At 43.5% G+C, this 26,431-nt stretch overlaps 1 protein-coding gene across 3 annotated transcripts in view; it reads right to left on the bottom strand.

Annotated features, from left to right (window-relative positions):
- Nucleotides 1-2,018: 2,018 nt before the first annotated feature.
- Nucleotides 2,019-26,431, bottom strand: part of abhd12 (abhydrolase domain containing 12, lysophospholipase) — a 103,148-nt gene continuing 78,735 nt past the window's right edge. For all 3 annotated transcript variants that reach the window (XM_033025809.1, XM_033025810.1, XM_033025808.1), the window contains 6 exons: nt 23,660-23,697; nt 19,355-19,434; nt 15,880-15,962; nt 13,516-13,594; nt 5,755-5,876; nt 2,019-3,503 (listed from right to left, as the gene is read on the bottom strand). In XM_033025809.1, the coding sequence (XP_032881700.1) occupies nt 3,470-3,503; nt 5,755-5,876; nt 13,516-13,594; nt 15,880-15,962; nt 19,355-19,434; nt 23,660-23,697 (436 nt within the window). In that variant the 3' untranslated portion in view covers nt 2,019-3,469. The remainder of the gene's footprint in view (nt 3,504-5,754; nt 5,877-13,515; nt 13,595-15,879; nt 15,963-19,354; nt 19,435-23,659; nt 23,698-26,431) is intronic.

The raw sequence follows: 26,431 nt of genomic DNA, 5'->3' as shown, positions 1-26,431 counted from the left end.
CTACGACCACACCTACGACAACATACGACAACCGAAGTCAACCTACGTCCCTGTCGGCGACTACTGAAGACAATTCACGTCATGTTGGCCTCCAAAACAATGGAATCACCCGGTTTTTCTATAAAAAGGGGCTGCAGGGTAGGGTTTCCAATCATTTTGCATCACAACAACCATGGAGCAACATCAGAGGGCATTGCTCTCACAAAAAGAAGCCCTGTTGCTTGCAGCAGCCCTCATGCTTAAAGATCAGCAAGACAGAAGGACAAGAAGAATGGGGAAGAAGTATCCCAAGAAGAGGTCTGTGTGGTTGAAGCCCTGGTCCCTGAAGAGACCAGGTTGGGCCAGTATGACAACCTGATGACTGAGCTCCAGCAAGAAGATGAGGCTGCCTTCAGAAACCTCACAAGGCTCCCCCCTGGCCTGTTTCAGGAGCTGAAAACAGGGGTGGGCCCTCTCCTGGAGAAAAAGACCTTCAAACAAATGCATCAAAACTCATTGGCTGGCAGTTCATTCTACAGCATGACAATGATCCCAAACATACTGCTAAAGCAACAAAGGAATTTTTCAAAGCTAAAAAATGGTCAATTCTTAAGTGGACGTCAATCACCCGATCTGAACCCAATTGAGCATGCCTTTTATATGATGAAGAGAAAACTGAAGAGGACTAGCCCCCAAAACAAGCTAAAGATGGCTGCAATACAGGCCTGGCAGAGCATCACCAGAGAAGACACCCAGCAACTGGTGATGTCCATGAATCGCAGACTTCAAGCAGTCATTGCATGCAAAGGATATGCAACAAAATACTAAACATAACTACCTTCATTTACATGACATTGCTGTGTCCCAAACATTATGGCACCCTGAAATGGGGGGACTATGTATAAATACTGTTGTAATTTCTACATGGTGAAACCAAAATGTATAAACATGTTCTATAATAAAATTTGACAATGTGCACTCTAACCACATGTGATTTTTTTCTATTTCAAATCTCAAATTGTGGCATACAGAGGCAAATAAATAAATGATGGGTCTTTGTCCCAAACATTATGGAGGGCACTGTACATGAATAGAAAAGATTTAGAGGGATATGGGCCAGGTGTGGCTAGAGTAGATGGGGCATCTGCGGACAAGTTGGGCCGAAGGGCCTGTTTCCGTGTCGCGTGACTCTATTCCTTCACTCTAACTTGACATCATTTATTTTGTCTGATTTTCTGCACAGCCAAAGTGATCGGTATCACAGTCTGTGAGCCATTGGGGGTTTCAGCTGAAAATTCACTCTGGCACATTAAACTCAGTGAATAATGACTTGGTTTCCCATGACAAAACTAATAATGTCCATTTCAGTAGGTATTGTTTAATATTAAGCAGCGAAGATACATTTCCAAAGGGAGAATGTAGAAACTAAGAACTGCAGATGCTGATTTATTTAAAGATAGATACAAAGTGCTGGAGTAACTCAACGGGTCAGGCAGCATCGTTGGAGAAAAAAAGATGGGTGACGTTTTGGGTCAGGACCCTTCTTGCTGCCTGACCCGCTGAGTTACTCCCAACACTTTGTGTCTATCTTTCCAAAGAGAGATTTGCCCAAGAGCATTGGTTGAGTAGCATCAGACCATTAGAGGGAAACCAGCAGCACATGAGGTAGAAAGGGACGATGTTGATGGGATGAGATTAAGTAAGGTAGAGGAGGGGTTGTTGTGTGGAGCATAAGTATCAGCATAAACTAACTACCCGGCAAAAGGCCTATTTCTGTGCTGTAAAATTCTATACAATCTTTCCCTAGCCATAGGAATTTATTAAACATTCTTCTCAAGACAACAAGGCTTGTGGTCTTTACCTATGTGGAACAGGAAAATCTTGACTCTGCTGCTGAAACTGATCATTGAGATTTTCACTGCAACAGTTGCCCAAATCGTCAACCGTGATAAAGTAAAGGCGGATTCCTGCTTCATTGGGAATTACAGATATGAAGCATTAACCCATCTTTTCCCCACTCTCATCAGCTAGTCTACCACACCGGTTTATATTTTTATTTCTCCTTTCCAGCATTTGAAAGTTGTAACTTTATTGAGTCAAGTGTATTAGACAAATATGTAAATGCTTAAATAAATAAATTCTATGCTCCATACAAGGGATCTGTTCCTTTACGGAGTGTAAACTAAGCTTTTTCTAATTGATATTTAAATTTAAATCTTCATTGTAATAGTGAAGTGGATTAATTGGAATTCTTTTCAACAATGAAGCCTGCACTACTATTTACACTGGTGGATACATTTTGTTTCGTACATATTCTGTCCTAAATTGAAATACATAAACTGAATTTAAGATTAAAGGAATGTTACATTGCTCTCTGGAAGTCACCCAGTTAGTCAACACATCTCATACAGGTAATTACAGAGTTGTTCAGGGAATGAGAAGTGCATCAGAAACACTGTGATAATAGTCCACAATACAAATAATACACTGGATAAGTTATCTGTAATCGCTTCGATTTGTTCTGTAGATCACAGCAAGATCCATTGCGGCGACACTGGGAATTTTCGCAAAAACAATTCATTTGGACAGCGGACAGTTTTGTAGAATCCACAAATGGGTGTGAATGTTTTAATTAATTCGGAATAGTTACCTGAAGGAAACATTGGAAGGATTCTGCACTCACAACCAGGAGGTCCCGGACAGCTTGGTCTTCACCGAATAAAAGCATTGCCGTTCTCAAGGTCAGGTGTGGACAGTCAACAAACCAGCAATGGATCGAGCTCCCCACATCTCACCCCAGGTTGCTGTAACGTCCCACTCTGTGCAACAGAATTGCCAGAGACTGGGGAGGGGTTGCTCACAGGATAGATTATGTCACACCATTACATTTAATTTGTAGACAATGACTTAATTCAATACATCTAGATAGTGGACTGAGACACGCTCACCTGAATTTAGCCTAAAGGTACAAACTTCCAAATCAAGATTCTGAAAAGTTGTTAGCATCATATGATGACATTTCATCAAAAAAAAACCTTTCTCACAACACTAAAGAACCATGAAGGAACGTCCATCGATTGATACAACATCATTGGGAAATACATTAATATGTTAACACTCTCAAAAGTAAAAGTTGTTAGATCAACCACAATTTGGAAGCAACAAATGGAGCACGTTGATTGAGAATCATAATTTGAAATTACCCTGATCATCCTTAACTTATTTTTGCACTTTAGAAAACGTAATCTTTATGAATTCCATCATTGTGGTCAAGAAAATAAGTTCCTTCAATTCTTCAGAAAAACAAAACTCAGTAATAATTAATGTCCTTCACTTTACTCTTTTGCTTCTCCGAGCTTTCTCTGTGCCAAAAATAATTCCCTAAGACCATGATTTTCACTTTGTCTTCAAACAAAACTGGTTAGTGGAATGTAAATCAACATTAACATGGAGTGAAGTCTTCATGCAGCTCTGAAGATATACCTCTTCATTAATGGTGAGAGATTGGGTCACCTAAGAACTCTCTAGATCAAGAGGAAAACAAAAAAAGGTATTTACAACAGCTCACAAATAATTAATTTGCCAATGAATCTACGGTATTATTTGTGGTTACTATTCCACAATGATTTTCAGAAGGCCTTTGATAAAGTACCAAAACCAGCTCATGGTATCAGAGGGAAGGTACTAGCATGGAAAGAAGATTGGCTATCTGGCACAAGGCAAAGAGTGAGAATAAAGGCTGCCAGTGATTAGTGGGTGTTGCTCAGGGGTCAGTGTTTGGTCCGCTAAGCTCCACGTTGTATATTAATGATTTGGATGATGGAATTGATGACTTTGTGGCAAAGTTTGCAGATAATATAAATATAGGTGGAGGGGCAGGCAGTGTAGAGGAAGCAGGGAGTCTGCAGGACTTGGACAGTTTGGTAGAGTGGGCAAAGTAGTGGCAGTTGGAATACAGTGTAGCAAAGTGTGCGATCATGCCCTTTGATAGAAGGAATAAAGGCATTTTAAATAATTCACAAATCGGAGGTGGAAAGGGAGTGCTGGTGCAGGATTTTCCAAAAGGTTAATTTGTACATTGAATCAGTAGTAAGGAAAGCAAATGCAATTTTAGCATTCATTTCGAGAGTAAGAGAATATAAAAACTGGGAAGTAATGCTGAGGCTTTATAAGGCACTGGTCAGACTGCATTTGGAGCATTGTGTGCAGTTATGGACCCCATATCTGATGATGGATGTGCTGGTATTGGAGGGAGTTCAGAGAAAGTTTACGAGAATGATCCCGGGGATAATGGGTTAACATATGAGGAGTATTTGACGGCACTGGGCTTGTGTTCACTGGAATTTAGAATTATGAGAGGGGAACTCATTGAAATGTACCGAATAGCAAAAGACCTGGATAGAGTGGATGTGGAAAGGATGTTTCCACTAGTTGGATAGTGTCAGACAAGAGGGCACTGCCTCAGAATAAAAGGACGTACCTTTGGAAAGGAGATGAGGATGTATTTCTTTAGCCAGAGGGTGGAGAAACTATGGAATTCACTGCCACAGATGGTTGTGGAGGCCAAATCTTTGGGTATTTTTTTTAATGCAAATTGATGGGTTCTTGATTAGCTAGGGTGTCAAAGGCTACAGCGAGAAGACAGGTTAATGGAGTTAAGAGGGAAAGATAGATCAGCCATGGTTCAATGGCAGAGTAGACTCAATGGGTCGAATGGCCTAATTCTGCTCCTATGATTAACAAACTAATACCTTCCTTTTTCCTGCAGTGGAAGAATCACCACTTGGCAGTGAAAGTCATATTTCTCTTGGTCCAACCAAGATGCTGAAGGGCCTGTTTCCATGCTGTATGACTATGACTCTCTCCCGTGTCCTTAAAAAGATAGCTGGCCCTCAAGAAAAAGTTTTGCTCCTCAGTCTTTACCCCATGATAGAGGATTCTATAATTAAAGGGCATTGGCTTAAGGGGAGAGATATGAGGGACCTCAGGGGCAACTTTTTCACTCAGAGGATAGTCCGTACCTGGAATGTGCTGCCAGTGGAAGCTATAGAAGCGGATATAATGACAACCTTTAAAAGATATTTGGACAGATATATGGATAGGAAGAGTTTAAAGGGACATGGGCCAAAGGCAGGCAAATAGAACTAGCCAAGAACACCGACTCGGTTGGCATGGACAAGGCGGACTGCAGGTCCTGTTTCCGTGCTGTACAGTCCTGTGCAAGTGATCAACTGAACTGTGGGATGAAAGAACTCGACTGTGGACTGATGACTTTTGGTGCAGAGGGTAGCTGATCCTTACAGCCTGGACCATGCTTGGGTTCTCAGAGGTGACATTAACAACAAAGAGATTATTTGAGGAACCAAAGATCAGGAGAAGGCCATTCAGCCCTTTAACCCTGTTCCACCAGTCAATTGGATTAAATCTCATCTATATCGCAATTTTGATACAAGGAACTGCAGATGCTGGTTTACAACAAAAAAATGCTGGAGTAACTCAGCAAGTCAGGCAGCATCTCTGGAGGACATGGACAGGTGATGTTTCGGAATGGGACCGAAGAAGGTCCCAATCAGAAATATTACCTATGCATTCCCTCCACAGATGCTGCCTGACCTGGTGAGTTCCTCCAGCATTTGGGGTTTTTATATATCAATTTAATGTCTCCGATTCCCTGGTTATCCTTACCTGAGGAAGCCAAAGACATGGTAAAAGCCCCAAGACAGACGATTACGGGGAAAGGAAGATTTATCCACTGGTAAATAGGTGTATATTTACCTCAATATCTGCGAGAGTTCAGGGCTCTTGTATATATACTTGTGCCGGTAGCCAAGGTCTTTGTGGAAGGGGATAAACCGCACCTTCCTGGAACTCCGAGAAGATGCAACAATGTCATAAAGCTGCAGAGAAACAAAACAGATTCAAACATTGTTTTCAAGAACTCACCTCCCACACTCTCAGAGAACACCATAAAGTTCATTTATTGGCTGGGAAGGTTGGACACAGCTTTAAAGTGAGAAAATAAGAAAGCGCAGATCTCCTTGGGCTAAGACCAGATTTTACAGAGACTTGGAAGCTGCAAGATGGCACCAGAACGTGGGGACTCTCTGCATGCTGTTCCGGAAGAGGACCTATTGTACTTATGTATGGTGTGATTTAATTGATAGCATGCAGGACAAGCATTTCACTGTATCTCTGTACATGTGACAATAATAAACAAAACCAATTTTCTTCATAAACTGACGGTGGTCACGGTGTTGGTACCAAAGGAGGAATAGTGAACGAGGGCAGGGAGAATGAAACTCTACGGGTGCGTGATGTCAGGTCAGATCGTCAACTCCTCACTCCACGTCTCTGAACATCCAGTCTCTTGATCAATGATATACTGATTTGTCTCGTAGGAGTTTAAAATGAAGTCTGAATCTCCGACACTACAAACCAGCAGCTTTGGTCCTCAGGCTGAAACATTAATTAGCTTGTGATCACTGTTCTACTGGCTTGTATTTATAGTGCACTCTCACATAGAGTCATAGTCATGCAGCATGGAAACAGGAACTTTGGTACAACTCGCCCATGCCGACCAATATACCCTATCTACACAAGTCCCACCTACCCGTGTTTGACCCATATCCCTCGAAACCTTTCCATTCCATGTAGCTGGCCAAATGTCTTTTAAATGCTGTTATAGTACCTGCCTCAACCACTTGTTCATGGAAGCTCGTGCCATGTACCTACCACCGTGTGAGAAAGTTGCCCCTCAGATTCCTATTAAATCTTTCCCCTGTCACCCTAAACCTGGTCAAAAGACACTGTGCATTCACCCTATCTATTCCCCTCATAAGTTTTCTGGGCTCCACAATCTATTGCGGATTTACTGAAGACCAGCTGAACGTCTATGGCTCTGGACTGTTTGGCTATAAAAGGCTGTACTGTCAAGGGAGAAACCTTTCCAAATTAGAGCTAAAAATAGATCCCAACTTACTCCCCTTCAAGTGACAATCTCTAAACTTTGAGTGGCTTAAACCTTTGAGTACTTTCAGATCTTTATCCTTCCATTTCCTGTTGGAGAATTATGCAGGGAGTCTGTGTGGCAACAGGTAAATAGCTGCAAATAATAAAGTAATAACTTGGTCTTAATTAGAACACAGAACAGTACAGCACAGGAACTTGCCCTTCGGCCCACAATGTCCATGCCGAACTTGATGCCTAGACCAAATCTTATCTATCTCCACATAATCCATATACTAATCTTTGTCGAAAGCCTTCTGAAAGTCCAGATATAACACATCCACTGGCTCTCCCTTATCCACTCTACTAGTTACATCCTCGAAAAATTCTATAAGATTCGTCAGACATGATTTACCTTTCATAAATCCATGCTGACTTTGTCCAATGATTTCACCGCTTTCCAAATGTGCTGCTATCACATCTTTAATAACTGACTCTAGCAGTTTCCTGACTACCGATGTTAGACTAACTGGTCTGTAATTCCCCGTTTTCTCTCTCCCTCCCTTTTTAAAAAGTGGGGTTACATTATCTACCCTTCAATCCTCAGGAACTACTCCAGAATCTAAAGAGTTTTGAAAAATTATCACTAATGCATCCACTATTTCTGCGGCTACTTCCTTAAGTACTCTGGGATGCAGCCTATCTGGCCCTGGGGATTTATCGGCCTTTAATCCATTCAATTTACCTAACACCACTTCCCGGCTAACCTGGATTTCACTCAGTTCCTCCATCTCATTTGACCCCCGGTTCCCTGCTATTTCCAGCAGATTATTTATGTCTTCCTTAGTGAAGACAGAACCAAAGTAGTTATTCAATTGGTCTGCCATGTCTTTGTTCCCCATGATCAATTCACCTGTTTCTGACTGCAAGGGACCTATATTTGTTTTAACTAATCTTTTTTTCTTCACATATCTATAAAACCTTTGCAGTCAGTTTTTATATTCCCTGCCAGTTTTCTTTCATAATCTATTTTCCCTTTCCTAATTAAGCCCTTTGGCCTCCTCTGCTGGACTCTGAATTTCTCCCAGTCCTCTGGTAGGCTGCTTTTTCTGGCTAATTTGTATGCTTCATCTTTTGTTTTGATACTATCCCTGATTTCCCTTGTTATCCACGGATGCACTACATTCCCCGATTTATTCTTTTGCCAAACTGGGATGAACAATTGTTGTAGTTCATCCATGCAGTCTTTAAATGCCTTCCATTGCATATCCACCGTCAACCCTTTAAGAATCAATTGCCAGTCTATCTTCGCCAATTCACGTCTCATACCCTCAAAGTTACCTTTCTTTAAGTTCAGGACCCTTGTTTCTGAATTAACAATGTCACTCTCCATCCTAATGAAGAACTCAACCATATTATGGTACCTCTTGCCCGAGGGGCCACGCACAACAAGACTGCTAACTATCCCTTCCTCATTACTCAATACCCAGTCTAGAATAGCCTGCTCTCTTGTTGGTTCCTCTACATGTTGGTTTAGAAAACTATCCCGCATACATTAATATATATTGTAAATAGCTGGGGTCCCAGCACTGAGCCTTGCGGTATCCCACTAGTCACTGCCTGCCATTGTGAAAAGGACCCGTTTACTCCTACTCTTTGCTTCCTGTCTGCCAGCCAGTTCTCTATCCACATCAATACTGAACCCCCAATACCATGTGCTTTAAGTTTGTATACTAATCTCTTATGTGGGACGAGGGAATTGACTGCAACATCTCCAGGTTTGCGGATGACACGAAGCTGGGGGGCAGTGTTAGCTGTGAGGAGGATGTTAGGAGGCTGCAAGGTGACTTGGATAGGCTGGGTGAGTGGGCAAATGCATGGCAGATGCAGTATAAAGTGGATAAATGTGAGGTTATCCACTTTGGTGGCAAAAACAGGAAAGTAGACTATTACCTGAATGGTGACCGATTAGGAAAAGGGGAGATGCAACGAGGCCTGGGTGTCATGGTACACCAGTCATTGAAAGTAGGCATGCAGGTGCAGCAGGCAGTGAAGAAAGCGAATGGTATGTTAGCTTTCATAGCAAAAGGATTTGAGTATAGGAGCAGGGAGGTTCTACTGCAGTTGTACAGGGTATTGGTGAGACCACACCTGGAGTATTGCGTACAGTTTTGGTCTCCTAATCTGAGGAAAGACATTCTTGCCATAGAGGGAGTACAGAGAAGGTTCACCAGACTGATTCCTGGGATGGCAGGACTTTCATATGAAGAAAGACTGGATAGACTCGGCTTGTAGTCGCTAGAATTTAGAAGGTTGAGGGGGGATCTTATAGAAACTTACAAAATTCTAAAGGGGTTGGACAGGCTAGATGCAGGAAGATTGTTCCCGATGTTGGGGAAGTCCAGAACAAGGGGTCACAGTTTAAGGATAAGGGGGAAATCTTTTAGGACCGAGATGAGAAAAACTTTTTTCACACAGAGAGTGATGAATCTCTGGAATTCTCTGCCACAGAAGGTAGTTGAGGCCAGTTCATTGGCTATATTTAAGAGAGAGTTAGATGTGGTCCTTGTGGCTAAAGGAATCAGGGGGTATGGAGAGAAGGCAGGGATGGGATACTGAGTTGGATGATCAGCCATGATCATATTGAATGGCGGTGCAGGCTCGAAGGGCTGAATGGCCTACTCCTGCACCTATTTTCTATGTTCTAGGTTTGTATATCCCTCTGTTCCCTGCATATCCATGTACATATCCAAAAGTGCTTTGAATGCCACTATCATATCTGTCTCCACCACCACCTCCTATACTGCATTCCAGGCACTCACCACCTTCTGTGTAAAAAACTTGCCCTGCACATCTCCTTTAAACTTTGCACCCTCTCACTTTAAAGCTATTCCCTCTAGTATTTAATTTATATATCCTGGAAAAAAAGGTTCTGACTGTCTACCCTATCTAAAACTATTAATTTTATATACTTCTTCATGTCTCTCTTCTCCTGCATTCCAGAGCAAACAGTATCTGTCCAACCTCTCACTGTAGCTAATACCCCCTTCATTCTGGTAAACTTCCTCTGCACCCTTTCCAAAGCCACAACATACTTCCTGTAAGGAAGCGACCAGAACTGCACGCAATAGTCCAAATGCAGCCTAACCAAAGTCCTACAAGCTGCATCATGACTTTTATACTCAATGCCCTGACCAATGAAGGGAAGTATACAATGTGCCTTCTTTAATACACTATCTACATGTTGTCACTTTCAGGGTGTTATGGACTTGGGCATCAAGATCCTGCTATACACTATTGCTACCTCCAACATAGTTTACAGTGTACTAGGTTTACATATTCTGTTGTGCTGCAGCAAGTAAGAATTTCATTGTTCAATCTGGGACATATGACAATAAAACACTCTTGACAACTTTTGATCCCACTACTGGCCACATCTTCTCATCTCCACCCCTTTTGCTTTCCGCAGAAATTGTTCCCTCCGCAACTCCATGGTCAACTCGTTCCTTCCCACCCAAACCACCGCCTCCCCAGGTACTTTCCCCTGCAACCAGAGGAGATGCAACACCTGTCCCTTTACCTCCCCCCTCAACTCCATCCAACGATTCACTTGCACATCCTCCAACCTCATCTACTGTATCCGCTGTTCTTGGTGTCCACTTCTGTACATCAGCGAGACCAAGCGCAGGCTCGATGATCGTTTCGTTGCACACTTCCGCTCAGTCTGCTTTAACCTACCTAATCTCCCAGTTGCTCAGCACTTGACTCCCCCCTCCCATTCCCAATCTGACCATTCTGTCCTGGGCCTCCTCCATTGTTAGAGTGAGGCCCAGCGGAAATTGGAGGGACAGCACCTCATATTTCACTTGGGTAGCTTACACCCCAGCGATATGAACATTGACTTCTCTAACTTCAAATAGCCCTTTCTTTCCCTCTCTCCATCCCCTCCCCCTTCCCAGTTCTCCCACTACATTCCATCTATGTCCTGCCCACTCCCGACATCAGTCTGAAGAGATGTCTCAATCCAAAACGTCACCCATTCCTTCTCTCCAGAGATGCTGCCTGTCCCGGCTTACTCCAGCATTTTGTGTCTTCCTGCTATACAACAATGTTTTGAAGGGTCATGCCATTTATTGTATATTTTCCCCTTACATTCGACCTCCCAAATTGCAACATTTCACACTTACTTGGATTAAACTCCATCTGCTATTTCTCCGCCCATTTCTGTAGCTGATCTATATCATGCTGCATAATTTGGCAGCCTTCTCACTACCCCAGCAATCCTGGTGTTGTTACACTTTCTGAACTCATTAACCCTGGCCACGCTCTCAATCATTACTACCATCGGGAAGTAGGTACACTGTGCCAGAAGGTCACGGAAAACTGTGACCTCCAGGTTCAAGAACAACTTCTTCCCAGAAACCACCATTAACATGCTAACCTCACAAGTATGGTCTTCTATGGACTTTGTTTTGGTTGCACAACGGATTTCATCATGGTTACCGTGCATTATTGTTTTTAATTTATTGCATTATTAATTATTATATATTTTATAACCATGTAACCATATAACAATTACAGCGCGGAAACAGGCCATCTTGGCCCTACAAGTCCGTGCCGAACACTTATTTTCCCCTAGTCCCATCTAACTGCACTCAGACCATAACCCTCCATTCCTTTCCCATCCATATACCTATCCAATTTATTTTTAAATTATAAAATCGAACCTACCTCCACCACTTCCACTGGAAGCTCATTCCACACAGCTACCACTCTCTGAGTAAAGAAGTTCCCCCTCATGTTACCCCTAAATTCTGTCCCTTAATTCTCAAGTCATGTCCTCTTGTTTGAATCTTCCCTACTCTCAATGGGAAAAGCTTATCCACGTCAACTCTGTCTATCCCTCTCATCATTTTAAAGACCTCTCTCAAGTCCCCCCTTAACCTTCTGCGCTCCAAAGAATAAAGACCTAACTTGTTTAACCTTTCCCTGTAACTTAGTTGCTGAAACCCAGGCAACATTCTAGTAAATCTCCTCTGTACTCTCTCTATTTTGTTGACATCCTTCCTATAATTGGGCGACCAAAATTGTACACCATACTCCAGAATTGGTCTCACCAATGCCTTGTACAATTTTAACATTACATCCCAACTTCTATACTCAATGCTCTGATTTATAAAGGCTAGCACACCAAAAGCTTTCTTTACCACCCTATCTACATGAGATTCCACCTTCAGGGAACTATGCACAGTTATTCCTAGATCCTTCTGTTCAACTGCATTCCTCAATTCGCTACCATTTACCATGTACGTCCTATTTTGATTTGTCCTGCCAAGATGTAGCACCTCACACTTATCAGCATTAAACTCCATCTGCCATCTTTCAGCCCATTCTTCCAAATGGCCTAAATCTCTCTGTAGACTTTGGAAATCTACTTCATTATCCACACCACCTATCTTAGTATCATCTGCATACTTACTAATCCAATTTACCACACCATCATCCAGATCATTGATGTACATGACAAACAACAGTGGACCCAACTGACAAACAACAGTGGACCCAATACAGATCCTTGAGGCACCCCACTAGTCACTGGCCTCCAACCTGGCAAACAGCCATCCACCATTACTCTCTGGCATCTCCCATTCAGCCACTGTTGAATCCATCTTGCTACTCCTGCATTAATACCCAACAATTGAACCTTCTTAACCAACCTTCCATGAGGAACCTTGTCAAAGGCCTTACTAAAGTCCATATAGACAATATCCACTGCTTACCCTCATCAATTTCCCTAGTAACCTCTTCAAAACATTCAAGAAGATTAGTCAAACATGACCTTCCAGGCACAAATCCATGTTGACTGTTCCTAATCAGCCCTGTTTATCCAGATGCTTATATATATTATCTCTAAGTATCCTTTCCATTAATTTGCCCACCACTGAAGTCAAATTAACAGGTCTATAATTGCTAGGTTTACTCTTAGAACCCTTTTTAAACAATGGAACAACATGCACAGTACGCTAATCCTCCGGCACTAATGACATTTGAAATATTTCTGTCATAGCCCCTGCTATTTCTACACTGACTTCCCTCAATGTCATAGGGAATATCCTGTCGAGACCTGGAGACTTATCCACTTTTATATTTTTCAAAAGTGTCAGTACTTCTTTTTCTTTGAATCTCATAGTTTCCATTGCTACTCTACTTGTTTCCCTTACCTCACATAATTCAATATCCTTCTCCTTGGTGAACACCGAAGAAAAGAAATCTCCCCCATCTCTTTTGGCTCTGCAGATAGCTGTCCACTCTGTCTCTCTAATGGACCAATTTTATCCCTCGATATCCTTTTGCTATTAATATAGCTGTAGAAACCCTTTGGATTTACTTTCACCTTACTTGCCAAAGCAACCTCATATCTTTTAGCTTTTCTAATTTCTTTCTAGCTTTTCTAATTTCTTTCTGTACGTTATTCCATTACGGGGCTGTTAAGCTGCAGCAAGCAAGAACATCATTGTTCAGTTGTCAGTACGTGTGATAATTAAACACTCAACTGGATTGTTTCAGTGACAGAGCGGTTCGGTAACATACCTTTCTGCCAAGGTGGAAGGGGATGACAGCATCGTCTTCTGCGTGGAGAATCAGCAACGGGCAGGTGATGTGTTGCACACTGGGGAACAACATCAAGTGGCAAAACAGTTGGCACATAGTCAGGGAGAACAGAATTGGCGTAAACCAAATCCAAAATAGAAAACAACAAGGGCTGGCATTTGCTTTGTGCACAGTTCGGGCGGCACAGTGGCACAACGTTGCTGCCTCACACGCCAGAGAGCCGGGTTCGATCGGACTACAGGTGCTGTCTGTGTGGAGTTTGCAAGTTCTCCCTGTGACCGCGTGGGTTTTCCCTTGGTGGTCCGGTTTCCTCCCATACTCCAAAGACGCACAAGTTTGTAGGTTAACTGGCTTTTGTAAATTGTAATTGTTCTTAATATGTAGGGCAGTGCTAGTGTACGGGGTGATTGCTGGTCAGCATAGAACTGGTGGCTGTTGGGCCTGTTTTCATACTGTATCAGAGGCCCTTCGGCCCATCGAGTCCATGCTAATCTTCAGCAAAGATTGCGGCCAGAATTGTTGTTGCTCTGACATCAATGGGGGAGAATAAAGCAGCTTGTTTGATGCACATCAAAGCGCTGAGGAATACTGAAAACTACCGACTCCTGATGATTCCTGATACTGATTAGTGATTTATTTTAACTCATACTACTGATTTCTGATTAATAACACATCATATTATTGATTATTGGACATTTACCCATGTGTTACTGCTTAATGGGTCTATTGAGCTGCAGCAAGTAAAAGTTTAATTGTTCCATTGCCTTTACATTTGACAATTAAACACCTTTGACCCTCTCAGTACATGCGTCCTTAGTTGTGCTTCAAGGAGCAGATCAGGAGGTATATCTGACTCCACGTTTCTTCAATCAATAAAGGCTTCACAGATTTCTATTGTTGCCTCTCTTCCAGTTTGTGAAACGAGACAAATGTTCAAAGGCAAGGCAAGGCAAGGCAACTTTATTTATATAGCACATTTCATACACGAGGCAGACTCAAAGTGCTTCACATAAAAACATGTCATACAATAAATGAAATAATAAAATGAAATAAAATAGAAGAACTAAAAGAAAAGAAAAGCAAAATTAAAAATGCATTATAAAAAGTGCAAAAGTTAAAAGTGCAATGTAGTTAAGATTTAGCTGAAAGCTAAAGTAAACATAAAAGTTTTCAGTCTTGTTTTAAAAGTGGTCAAAGTTGAGGCAAGTCTTAAATCTTCAGGAAGTTTATTCCAGCTATTTGTTGCATAGTAACTAAATCCTGCTTTCCCATGTTTTGTATTTACTCTGGGAATCACTAGCAGATTGGTTTCAGAAGATCTTAGCGGTCTAGAAGGCTTATATAGTGGAAGCATGTCAGTGATATACTTTGGCCCTAAACCATGTAGTGATTTATAGGTGAGCAGCAGGATTTTAAAATCAATTCTCTGACATACAGGGAGCCAATGTAAGGATTTAAGAATTGGTGTAATGTGTTCAAATTTTTTGGTCTTTGTTAGAACTCTAGCAACAGCGTTCTGAACAAGCTGTAGCTGCCTGACAGTTTTTTTTGGAAGAGCTGCAAGGAGACCATTACAATAATCTAGCCTACTATTAATAAAGGCATGTACAAGTTTTTCTAAGTCTTGAGCTGACATGAGTCCTCTTAATCTTGCTATGTTTTTGAGGTGATAGTAGGCCGATTTTGTTACTGATTTGATGTGACTGTCGAAATTTAAATCTGAATCCATAATGACCCCAAGATTTCTGGCTTTGTTTGAAGTTTTCAGGGACAGAGAGTGAAGGTGTTGGGTTACTTTAAGCCTTTCTTTTTTAGCACCAAAAACAATTATCTCCGTACTGAGAGGGTCAAACTGGAAAGATTCATTCGATAAAGCCATCATACCAGGCATTCAGGACAATAAAACATGCACAAATAACACCAGATATATTTAATAGATAATCTATTGAGAGATCAGCTTAAATCAGCAGCCTTGCATCGATGGAATACTCGATATCATGAATCCATTTCAAATGAACGTACAGCAAAACACTCACTGTTAAAGTTCCACAACCTCATGATATCCCAACAACAAACTTTTGTACCACAATAATTGTTCTAGTGCAGGAAACAGTTGTACAAGACATTGATGAGGCCACATTTAGAGTACTGAGTTCAGTTTTTGTCACCCTGCTATAGGAAAGATATTTGTCCCGTCTGAACTGAGAGCCCCTGCAGTGCTGATAATTCACAAACCTTTCCAAAGTATTCACTTGTATAAATTCCATGGTGGAACAAATAGTAATAGCAAGCAGGAAAAGCATCCAAGTTTTTTAATTAAACTTTTAATAAAATGCTACTTACTTTTCATCGTTGGGAAATATAATGCCACTCTCAGTGATCGGATCAAGGAAGAACCAGTCAAATCCGGGGAGATACCTGTAGATCTGAAACACCAATAACCAGTGGCCACGTCAGGGCAATTGCAACAAACCCCTACAGATATTAACAGCTAACCTTTCCAACAGGGCAAAGCTGCCCCACAGGAAGGATGAGAGGAAAAAATAAGGAGCTGCAAAAATTTCCTGCTGTCGTTATAACCTTCCCTTTTCAAGGACCAGTCAATGTAAAGAGGGCAAGTTCCAACTATTCCCCCTCAGTGTGTTTCTCATCCCGTTGGTGTCCTTTTCTTCAGGAGTTGACGATTGCCACAAGCAGTTGACCAACTCCATCGTTGGTGAGCCAGGCAAAGACCAGCAACATTAAATAGCAAACCCAGGAAGGGATAGGGAGAAACGGAATTCACAACTATGTTATAGGTTTAAGGTGCGAAGGGCAACGTTTAAAGGAGATGTGTGGGCAAGATTTTTTTTATGCAGAGGATCGTGAGGGCCTGGAGCATGCTGCCAGGGGTGGTGGTGGATGCTGATACGATAGTGACGTTTGAGATTTTATATTGGCATATGGATATACAGGGAATGGAGGGATATGAATTAGGTGCAGGCAGATTAGAGTTGGTCTTGGCATCATATTCGGCACAGACATTGTGAGCCGAAGGGCCTATCCCTTGCTGTACTGTTCTGTGTTCTACATATTTGTGTTTATTTTGCTCTTTACCTTGTTCTCCATTTCCAACACCTTCACTCCATTCCCCAACCTTGGAATACTGTTCTCCTTTTGTTGTTTTGGGACACAAAGTCCCTTAGTGTTACAGAGCTAGACAGCACGAAAACAGGCGTTCAGCCCACCTTGCCATTCTGACCAAGTTGGCATACTGGGCTAGTCCCATTTTTCTGCATTTGGCCCTTATCATTCCGAACTCTTCCTATCCATATATCTGTCCAAATGTCTTTTAAATGTCATAAATGTATCCGTATGTATCTACTATAGCTTCCTCTGGCAATTTATTCCAGAAAATGACTACCCTCCGAGTGAAAAAGTTGGCCTCGAGGTCCCTCTTAAATCTCTCCCCTCTCGCCAATGCTATCTAGTTTTAGAATCCTCTACCTTGGGAAAAAGACTGTGTGCATTCACTTTGTCCACGCCCCTCATGATCTTGTACACCTCAATAGGGTCCTACACGCCAAAGAAAATAATCCCAGCCTAAACTATTTCTCTCTATTAATGAAGCTGACCTGCATTTAGACTGAGTGCTGGCTTACTTCTCTAATTGAGGAGTCCATTCAGTCCACAGGAGAGTAATCCCATCAGCCCCCACTCATTTTTTCCCTGTAGGCCCACAACATATTCTCTTTGGGATGCGCAAAGAAAAAAAGTACCACTGCGGTTAGAGCCTCTGCCTCACGGCACAAGGAACCCGGGTTTAATCCCGACCTTGGATGTAGTCTGTGTGTAGCTTACACGTTCTCCCTGCGGCCATATATAGTGTTCCTCTGGGTGCTCCGGTTTCCTCCCACATCCCAAAGACGAGTGGGTTTGTAGGTTAATTGGCTTCTGTAAATTGCCCCTAGTGTGTAGGGAGTGGATGAGAAGGTGGGATAACATAGAACTAGTGTGAACGGGTGATCGCTGGTCGGCATGGACTCTCGGTGGGCCGAATGGCCTGTTTCCATGCAGTATCTTTGAATCGATCAATCAATAGGAGCAGTGGGAAGCCCACACGGACACAACTGCAGAAAGCCTATCTCGATGAAAACGGCACCAATTTTTAGACCCCTGGAAGGATGATGATGCCATAATTACACTGAATCTTACCACTGAAATAATGAATTCAACAAAGATTGAAGATGTGGACATGATATAATGATATTTTAAGAATAAGGAAGGAGTAAGCCATTTAGAACGGAGATGAGGAAACACTTTTTCTCAGAGAGTGGCGAGTCTGTGGAATTCTCTGCCTCAGAGGGCGGTGGAGGCGGGTTCTCTGGATGCTTTCAAGAGAGAGCTAGATAGGGCTCTTAAAAATAGCGGAGTCAGGGGATATGGGGAGAAGGCAGGAACGGGGTACTGATTGGGGATGGTCATCCATGATCACATTGAATGGCGGTGCTGGCTCGAAGGGCTGAATGGCCTACTCCTGCACCTATTGTCTATTGTCTATTGATATTCCAGCCACCTTTTGACAAATTTCAACAACATATTTGGAAACTGCTTCGTGCTGTGCCTAAAGCTTCTAGAGTGTTGAGCTTCAGAACAGAAATAAATAATATCTACCATTTGAAACCCATGTAGTTTAAATATTTTATTACCATTAGATGAATACCTCTCCTGAAGTTACAGGGATTATGCAGGGTGGAGTGGAAAGGAAGGCAGCCAAGAGAACACCACTGAATACCTCATCAATATCTGAGTTTAGAGTCCAAAGAGATGACACAGGAACAGGCTCATCGGCCCTCAATGTCTGTGCCGAACATGATGCCAAGACCAACTCCTATCTGCCTTCACGTGATCCGTATCCCCTCCCACATTCCCTGCACTTCCATGTGCCTATCCTAAACACCACTATCATATCTGCCTCCATCACTACCCCTGGCAGCGCATTCCAGCCAGTCACCACTCTGCATAAAAAACTTGCTCCGCACATCTCCTTTAAACTTTGCCCCTCTCACCTTAAAGCTATGCCCTCTAGCCTTTCGACATTTCCATCCTGGGAACACCTACCCTATCTATGCCTCTCATAATTGTATATACTCCTATCAGGTTTCCCCACAACATTTGACATTCCAGAGAAAACAATCCAAATCTGTCCAACCTCTCCCTGTAGTTAATACCCTTAATCCAGACATCATTCTGGTAAACCCCCTCTGCGCCCTCTCCGAAGCCTCCACATCCTTCTTGTAATGGGGCAAACAGAACTGCACGCAATACTCCAGAAATATCTTTCCTGACTCTGTTGGTGAAAGCAATGCCAGTGACTGGCCTCTCTCAGCCTCGCTGCCCTGCAGCCCAGGGCCTCTGCAATCCCTGCCTTAACCGTCTCTGCCCTTAAAATCACTGCCTGTGTCCAAGCTTTTAGTTACCTTCCCTCTTGTCTTGTTTTTTTAACAGGACAGAGACAAATATTGTGGTAAAATACCCCCATGTTGCAACATGTGACACTTCACTATTTTTTTATTAATTGTAGGATTGAGGGAGTGATTTCCATCAGAAGGTAGCTGGATAAATGTCCATAATGTAAAACGAATCACTTTTCAAAGTTTATTTTCAATCAAACAGTGCAGAAGCAAACAGTTTTACAATCAAATTTCTGGCCTTTTTTTGCATAAAGGGCGTTAAATTGCTCCTTTTAGTTTAGTTCAATCAATGTCAGAGGTAATCTATGGATTCCTTTCCTACAGTGCATAGTTTAAGACTTTGCTTAAAGTAACGTGTGACTTACCAGTGAAAAAGGGTGGCTTTTGGCTTCCTCCCGAATATTAGTGAAAGGAGATTCCAGAATTAAGGCACCTGGAGGGGTATCTAAGAGTGAAAGGATTAACATTTTATAGTCTGGCTACAGCAGATGAAAAGTCACACAGCATTCATTGGTACAGTACCAAACTCTCATCGCCCTTGGAACAAACTCCATCAGCAACTTGTAACAGATCAGCAATTTCTGGTTAAAAAAAGGACACAAAGTGCTGGAGTAACTCAGCGGGTCAGGCAGCATCTCTGGAGAATATGGATAGGTGACATTTTCGGGTCAGGACCCTTTAGATTGTTCACGTTCTCCAAAGATGGTGCCTGACCAGCTGAGTTACTCCAGCACTGCGTGTCTTTTTTTTGTAAACCCAGTTTCTGCAGTTCCTTGTTTCTACCGTTATTTCTGGTTCTGTACCTTGCAGGATACTTCACATGAACTTCAACACAAAACACATCTGCTGCCAATGTATAATTGAAGCACATTACAGTATTTTACAATATTTGCCACTTCTCTCCATCTGAAACAAGTATACACAAGAAACTGCAGATGCTGGAATCTTGAGAAATTAAAAAAACATACTACTGGAGAAACACAGCAGGTCAGGCAGTATCCTCAGTATGAAGAAGGGTCCCGACCCGAAACATCATCTGTCCATTTCTTCCACCGATGCTGCCTGACCCGCTGAGTTACTCCAGCACTTTGTTTATATGATCATAAACTTATTGTTTCCTTAAAAGAGCCCTCTGTGGCCACAATGCAAGCAATAACTTCACAATTATTGTGAACATTCTGAGCTTCCTGAGTGGACATTTTGAGATGAATAAAAGGAATGGTGCAAACAATGGGGACATGGTGCAGGAGGCTGAGGGGTGATGTATAGAGGAGGGTTAAAATCATGAGTGGAATAGATAGGGTGGATGCAGTCTTTTACCAGAGAGGAGAATCAAGAACTCAAGCGCGTAGGTTTAAGGTGAGAGGGGCAAAATTTAATCAGAATCTGTGGGACAACTTTTTCATACAGTGGGCCGTGGGTATATGGAACGAGCTGCCAGAGGAGGTAGTTGAGGCAGGGACTATCACAACATTTAAAAGACACTTGTGCAGATACATGGACAGGGAAGGTTTAGAGGGGTATGAGCCAAAACACAGCAACTGGGACGAGTGTAGATGGGGCATCCTGGTCATCATGGACGTGTTGGGACGAAGAGCTTTTTTCCCCATATTGCATAACTCGACGACATAAAAGTTTGAACTGTGGTTCGATATGTGGTCACTAGGTCTCCCCAATCATGCATGTTCACCATGTCCCCATTGTTTGCACCATTCCTTTTATTCATCTCAAAATGTCCACTCAGGAAGCTCAGAATGTTCACAATAATTGTGAAGTTATTGCTTGCATTGTGGCCACAGAGGGCTTCCGGAAGTGGCGGCGCTGTGATACGGCTGCGGCTCGCCTGCAGTCTGTCTGTTTTTACTTTTTTGTGTTGTTTTTTTTTGTCTAGTTTAGTAATTTTTTGGTTATTAGGTGGTGTTATGTGTGTGTGGGGAGGGTGAAACAGGGCTTTCTGTCTCTCCCTTCTAGGGAATGCGACTTTTTTGTCGTATCCCCCTTCCCTTCCCCCGTCTGCGCTGAGGCCTAATGGCGGAGCTGGCGGCCTCCAACATGCGACCGACCTCGAGGGTCCGGAGGTAGAGCCAGCCAGGACTTACCAACGCGAGGCTGGCCGTCTTCGAGCTGTGGCGACGTCCGGGCAGCGGCACGACTCGGCGCTCCGGTGAGGGCGGACGGCGCGGGGCTGAGACACTCCCGTGCGGGCGGCACGGCTACCGGCTGGAAGGCGCTCCCGTGTGAGCGGTCTGGGTCCCGGCTGGAAGGCGCTCCCGTGGGGACAGCCCGGTGCGGGGCTGAGACGCTGCCGTGTGGGTGGCCTGGCTACCGGCTGGAAGGCGCTCCAGTGAGGGCGGACCGGCTCCCGGCTGGAAGGCGCTCCCGTGGGGGCAGCCCGGTGCGGGGCTGAGACGCTGCCGTGTGGGCGGCCTGGTGCGGGACGGAGATGGTGCTCCGGCGGCTGAGGCGGCGTTCTGGCGGCGGCGACCTGGATCCGGGGCTCGGCCGCGGACCAGTGGATGACAATGTCGGGAGCTCGCAGTGGTGCCTGTTTTCCGGAGCTCCCGTTGCAACAGCTGCGTCCGCTGGACTGGAGGGCGGCAGCTTCGACCACCCCCGGGCCGCCGAGCTTGAACCGCGGGACTGATACCATCGCCCGGTGGGGTATCGCCTCGGCGCAGAGGGAGAAGAGGAGGGAAGAGACAGTAACTCTAAGACTTTTGCCTCCATCACAGTGAGGAGGTGTTTGGTGAACTCACTGTGGTGGATGTTAATTTGTGTTTATTGTGTGTTGTTATTATTACATGTATGGCTGCAGGCAACAACATTTCGTTCAGACCGAAAGGTCTGAATGACAATAAAGGAAATCTAATCTAATCTAATAATTTTCATTGCAAAGAACAATACTGCAGATGTTGGAAATCCGTGGAACAGAAAATGCAGGAACCACTCAGCGGATTAAGGGAGAGAAACAAAGTGACCCAAAATATAGATGGTTGAACTAGGATAAGTCCAACAGCCTAGTTGCCCTACTAGTTCCACTGTTAGCACTCTTGCATCCATCTTGTCAGCACATCTTCCCAGGCTAACAATGGGCAATTGTGGACTCCATCCTTCCTGAGGTCATGTGTTGCCAGCCCTGCTTTTATTTTATTTGGTCTTTTCTCGCCTCCAGCACCACCCCCCCCCCCCCCCCCCCACTATCTTTCAGTCTGAAGAAACGTTTCGACCAAAAACATTGCCTATTCCTTTTCTCCAGAGACGCTGCCTGATACGCAGAGTTACTCCAGCATTTTATGTCTATCTTCGGAATAAACCAGCATCTGCACTTCCTTCCTGTAGCCTTTCTAATTTATATGCACTATATGATCTTGCATGTAGATACCATTGATTGATAAACATGCCTCCGTATATACAATAGTGAATAAGATCACTGTTGCTAATTTGTGCCTTAGGACCTTACACGGAATTTGAGTTCATATGAATGCTGTTACCATTGATTTGATTTACAAACTAAACTTTGTATCAAGCTGATTTTTGGTCATCAGAAATTGCAGCAGGATCTCAATCAGGCGGGCTGAGGAATGGTTAATGGAATTTAATGCAGATAAGTGCGAGGTTTTGCATTTTGGGAAGTCAAACCAGAGCAGGGCCTTCACTGTGAATGGCAGAGCCACGGGGAGTGTTGCAGAGCAGAGGGATCTAGGAATGCAGGTACAAAGTTCCGTCACAGGTAGATAGGGTGGTCAAGAAGCCTTACAGCACATTGGCCTTCATCAGTCAGGTATTGCGTATAGAAGATGGGAGGTTATGTTACAGTTGTACATGACATTGGTGAAGCCACAATTGGACTACTGTGTTAAGTTTTGGTCACCCTGTTATAGTTCACAAGTTGTAGGAGTACAATTAGGCAACATTGGCCCATCGGGTCCACTCCACCATTCAATCATGGCTGATCGCTGCCTGCATTTTCCTGCCTTCTCCCCATAACCCTTGACACCCATTCTAATCATGAAGGAAATATGTCGTTAATCTGGAAAGGGTGCAGTGAAGATTTATGAGGATGTTGATAGGACTCAAGGGACTGAGCTATAAAGAGAGGTTGACGAGGCTAGGACTTTACTCCTTGGTGTGCAGGAGGATGAGGTGTGATCTTATAGAGGTGTGTAAGACCATGGGAGGAATAGATAGGGTAGATGCACAGTCTTTTACCCAAAGTAGAGGAATCAAGAATGAGAGGACAGAAGTTGGAAAGGGGGGGGGGGGGGGGGAATTTAAAATAGGAACCCGAGGAGCAACTTTTTGTTTTAAGTACTACACAAATAGTGGTGGGTACATGGAATGAGCTGTCAGAGGAGGTAGTTGAGGCAGGTGCTATCGCAACAACATAAAAGATATTTGCACAGGCACATGGATAGGAAATGTTTAGAGGGATATGGGTCAAACACGGGTATTTGGGACTAATGTGGATTGGGCATGTTGGTCGATGTTGGTCAGTTGGGCTGAACAGCCTGTTTCCACGCTGCATGACTCTACAGACCCAAGCAGATCAACACTGATGTAAATAAATCGAAGGCCTGGGACTAATCTCTGTAATGCTGGAAATTGCAAGAATCGAGAAAAGAAGGGATGGTCACAAGAACTTAAAGACAATTTTAATTGAAGCAACTTACCTTTTTCGCACAGCTGCCGTACAACATTGGTGGCAACACTGAAATAAATGAGAAGTTATATTCTACTTTTAACATCTGGCATCGCACTGCTTATGCAGAACAGAATAAAGTTTTACAAAGCAGTTGATAATCTAGCTCCCAACATCTGTGCTTACCTTCCCACCTTTTACATCCCCTGCCACCTCAAGCATTTAACCACTCACTGTTAAAAATACCAAATCATTTTTATTAACCAGTTCAGTGCAAGAAATTAGTTATTTTTGTTAACCAATTCAGTGGAAGAAAAAGTGCAAAAAATGCTCCAGCATACTCTGCCCCTCATCCCAGGGGCTGAAGTGGGGATTGCTAATAGCCACGTGTGTGCCTGCCATTCACCATTCATTCTGTCATTAGCCAATTTGCCCATTAATGGGGCAGGAACTGCACCACATTCAGGCTTGGGCTGAGAAATGGCAAGTAACATGGGGAGGCTTTGGAGAGGGGACAGAGGGCATTTACAAGAATGCTGCCTGGATTAGAGGGTATTAGCTAGTTGGACAGACTTGGATTGTTCTCTCTGGAAAGCCAGAGGTTGAGGGGATACCTGATGGAAGTATATAATTTTATGAGAGGCATAGATAGGGTAGGCAGTCAGAACCTTTTTTGAAGGGTAGAAATGTTATAACTAGAGGGCATAGCTTTAAGGTGAGAGGGCAAAGTTTAAAGGAATGTGCAGGGCAAGTTTTATTTTTTACACAGAGGGTAAACTTCCCGATGGCTATTAAACTGTACAACTCCACCCCCTTCTGTAATGGGGTAGACTGATACCGACTACCCCCGCCCCCCCCCCCCCCCCCCCCCCCCCCGCCCCCAATCTTTGCACATGCCCAATCCTTTCCACTCATCACTTCAATTTAATGTTTCATGTATTGTGTGTTTTTATGATTGTTGGCAGATCAATTTCTCTCCTGAGATAAATAAATTTCTATCGTATCGTATTGTATCGATTGGTGCCTGGAACGTGCTGCCAGGGGTAGTAGTGGAGGCAGATACAATGGGGTTGAAGAGGCTTTTAGATCGATACATGGAAATGCAGGAAATGTAGGGATATGGACCATGAGGGAAAGGTCACGATTTGCTGTCTTTAGTGGCCTTGCACCCTGCTTGAAATGGTATGAAACTGCACTTGAATTTGGTGGCCTGGAGGCAGAAAAGGAATTAAGGGATATGGGGAAAAAGCAGGAACGGAGTACTGCTTTGAGATGATGAGCCATGATCATATTTAATGGCGGTGCTGGCTCGAAAGGCCAAATGGCCTACTCCTGCACCTATTTTTCTATGTTTCTATGCTGGTGGTAAAGGATTCAATGATAGTAATGGTGTCAAATGCCAAGGGAGATGGTTAGACTGGTGTTGATGGCCCATGTTCAGTGCATGTGCAGTGTGAATATGGTGCAGGGCGTCGGACACTGGACAGCACAGGAACAGACTCTTAATCTCTGTGCTGAACATGATGCCAAGATTAACCTTTTCTGCCTCCAGGCCACCAAATTCAAGTGCAGTTTCATACCATTTCAAGCAGGGTGCAAGGCCACTAAAGACAGCAAATCGTGACCTTTCCCTCATGGTCCATATCCCTACATTTCCTGCATTTCCATGTATCGATCTAAAAGCCTCTTCAACCCCATTGTATCTAAATCTAACTCTCTCTTGAAAACATCCAGTGGATTGGCCTCCACTGCCTTCTCTGGCAGAGAAATCCACAGATTCACAACTCTCTGGGTGAAGAGGTTTTTCCTCATCTCAGTCCTAAATGGCCTACCCCTTATTCTTAAACTGTGACCCCTGGTTCTGGACTCCGCCAACATTGGGGACATTTTTCTTCATCTAACCTGTCCAATCCTTTAAGAATTTTATATGTTTCTATAAGAATCCCTCTCATCCTTCTAAATTCCTGCGAATACAAGGCCAGTCGACCCATTCTTTCATCATACATCAGTCCCGCCATCCCGGGAATTAACCTCCGTCAATCGCAATAATGTCCTTCCTCAAATTAGGAAACCAAAATTGCACACAATACTCCAGGTGCAGTCTCACCAGGGCCCTGTACAACTGCAGTAGGACCTCCTTGCTCCCAAACCCAAATCCTCTCGCAATGAAGGCCAACATGCCATTAGCTTTCTTCACTGTCTGCTGTACCTGAATGCTTACTTTCAGTGACTGATGTACAAGCACACCCAGGTCTCGTTGCACCTCCCCTTTTCCTAATCTGACACCATTCAGATAATAATCTGCCTTCCTGTTCTAGCCACCAAAGTGGATAACCTCACATTTATCCACATTATACTGCCATCTGCCATGCTTCTGCCCACTCATCCAACCTACCCAAGTCACCCTGCAGCCTCACAGCATCCTCATCGCAGCTCACACTACCACCCCACTTTGTGTCATCCGCAAACATGAAGATGTCACATTTAATTCCCTCATCTAAATCGTTAATATATATTGTAAATAACTGTGGTCCCAACAACGAGTCTTGCGGCACCCCACTAGTCACTGCCTGCCATTCTGAAAAGGACCCGTTAATTCCTACTCTTTGCTTCCTGTCTGTCAACCAGTTCTCTATCCATGTCAATACCCTACCCCTGATACCATGTGCTCTCTTTTTGCACACTAATCTCTTGTGTGGAATTCGTCAAAGGCTTTTTGAAAGTCCAGATACACCACATCCACCGATTCTCCCTTATCCATTCTACTTGTTATATCGTCAAATAATTCCAGAAGATTAGTCAA

Source organism: Amblyraja radiata, chromosome 8 (genome assembly GCF_010909765.2).
Source record: "Amblyraja radiata isolate CabotCenter1 chromosome 8, sAmbRad1.1.pri, whole genome shotgun sequence".
Classification (NCBI taxonomy): domain Eukaryota; kingdom Metazoa; phylum Chordata; class Chondrichthyes; order Rajiformes; family Rajidae; genus Amblyraja; species Amblyraja radiata.
Note: the sequence above shows the minus strand (reverse complement) of the source record. Positions and strands in the feature narration are given on the sequence as shown.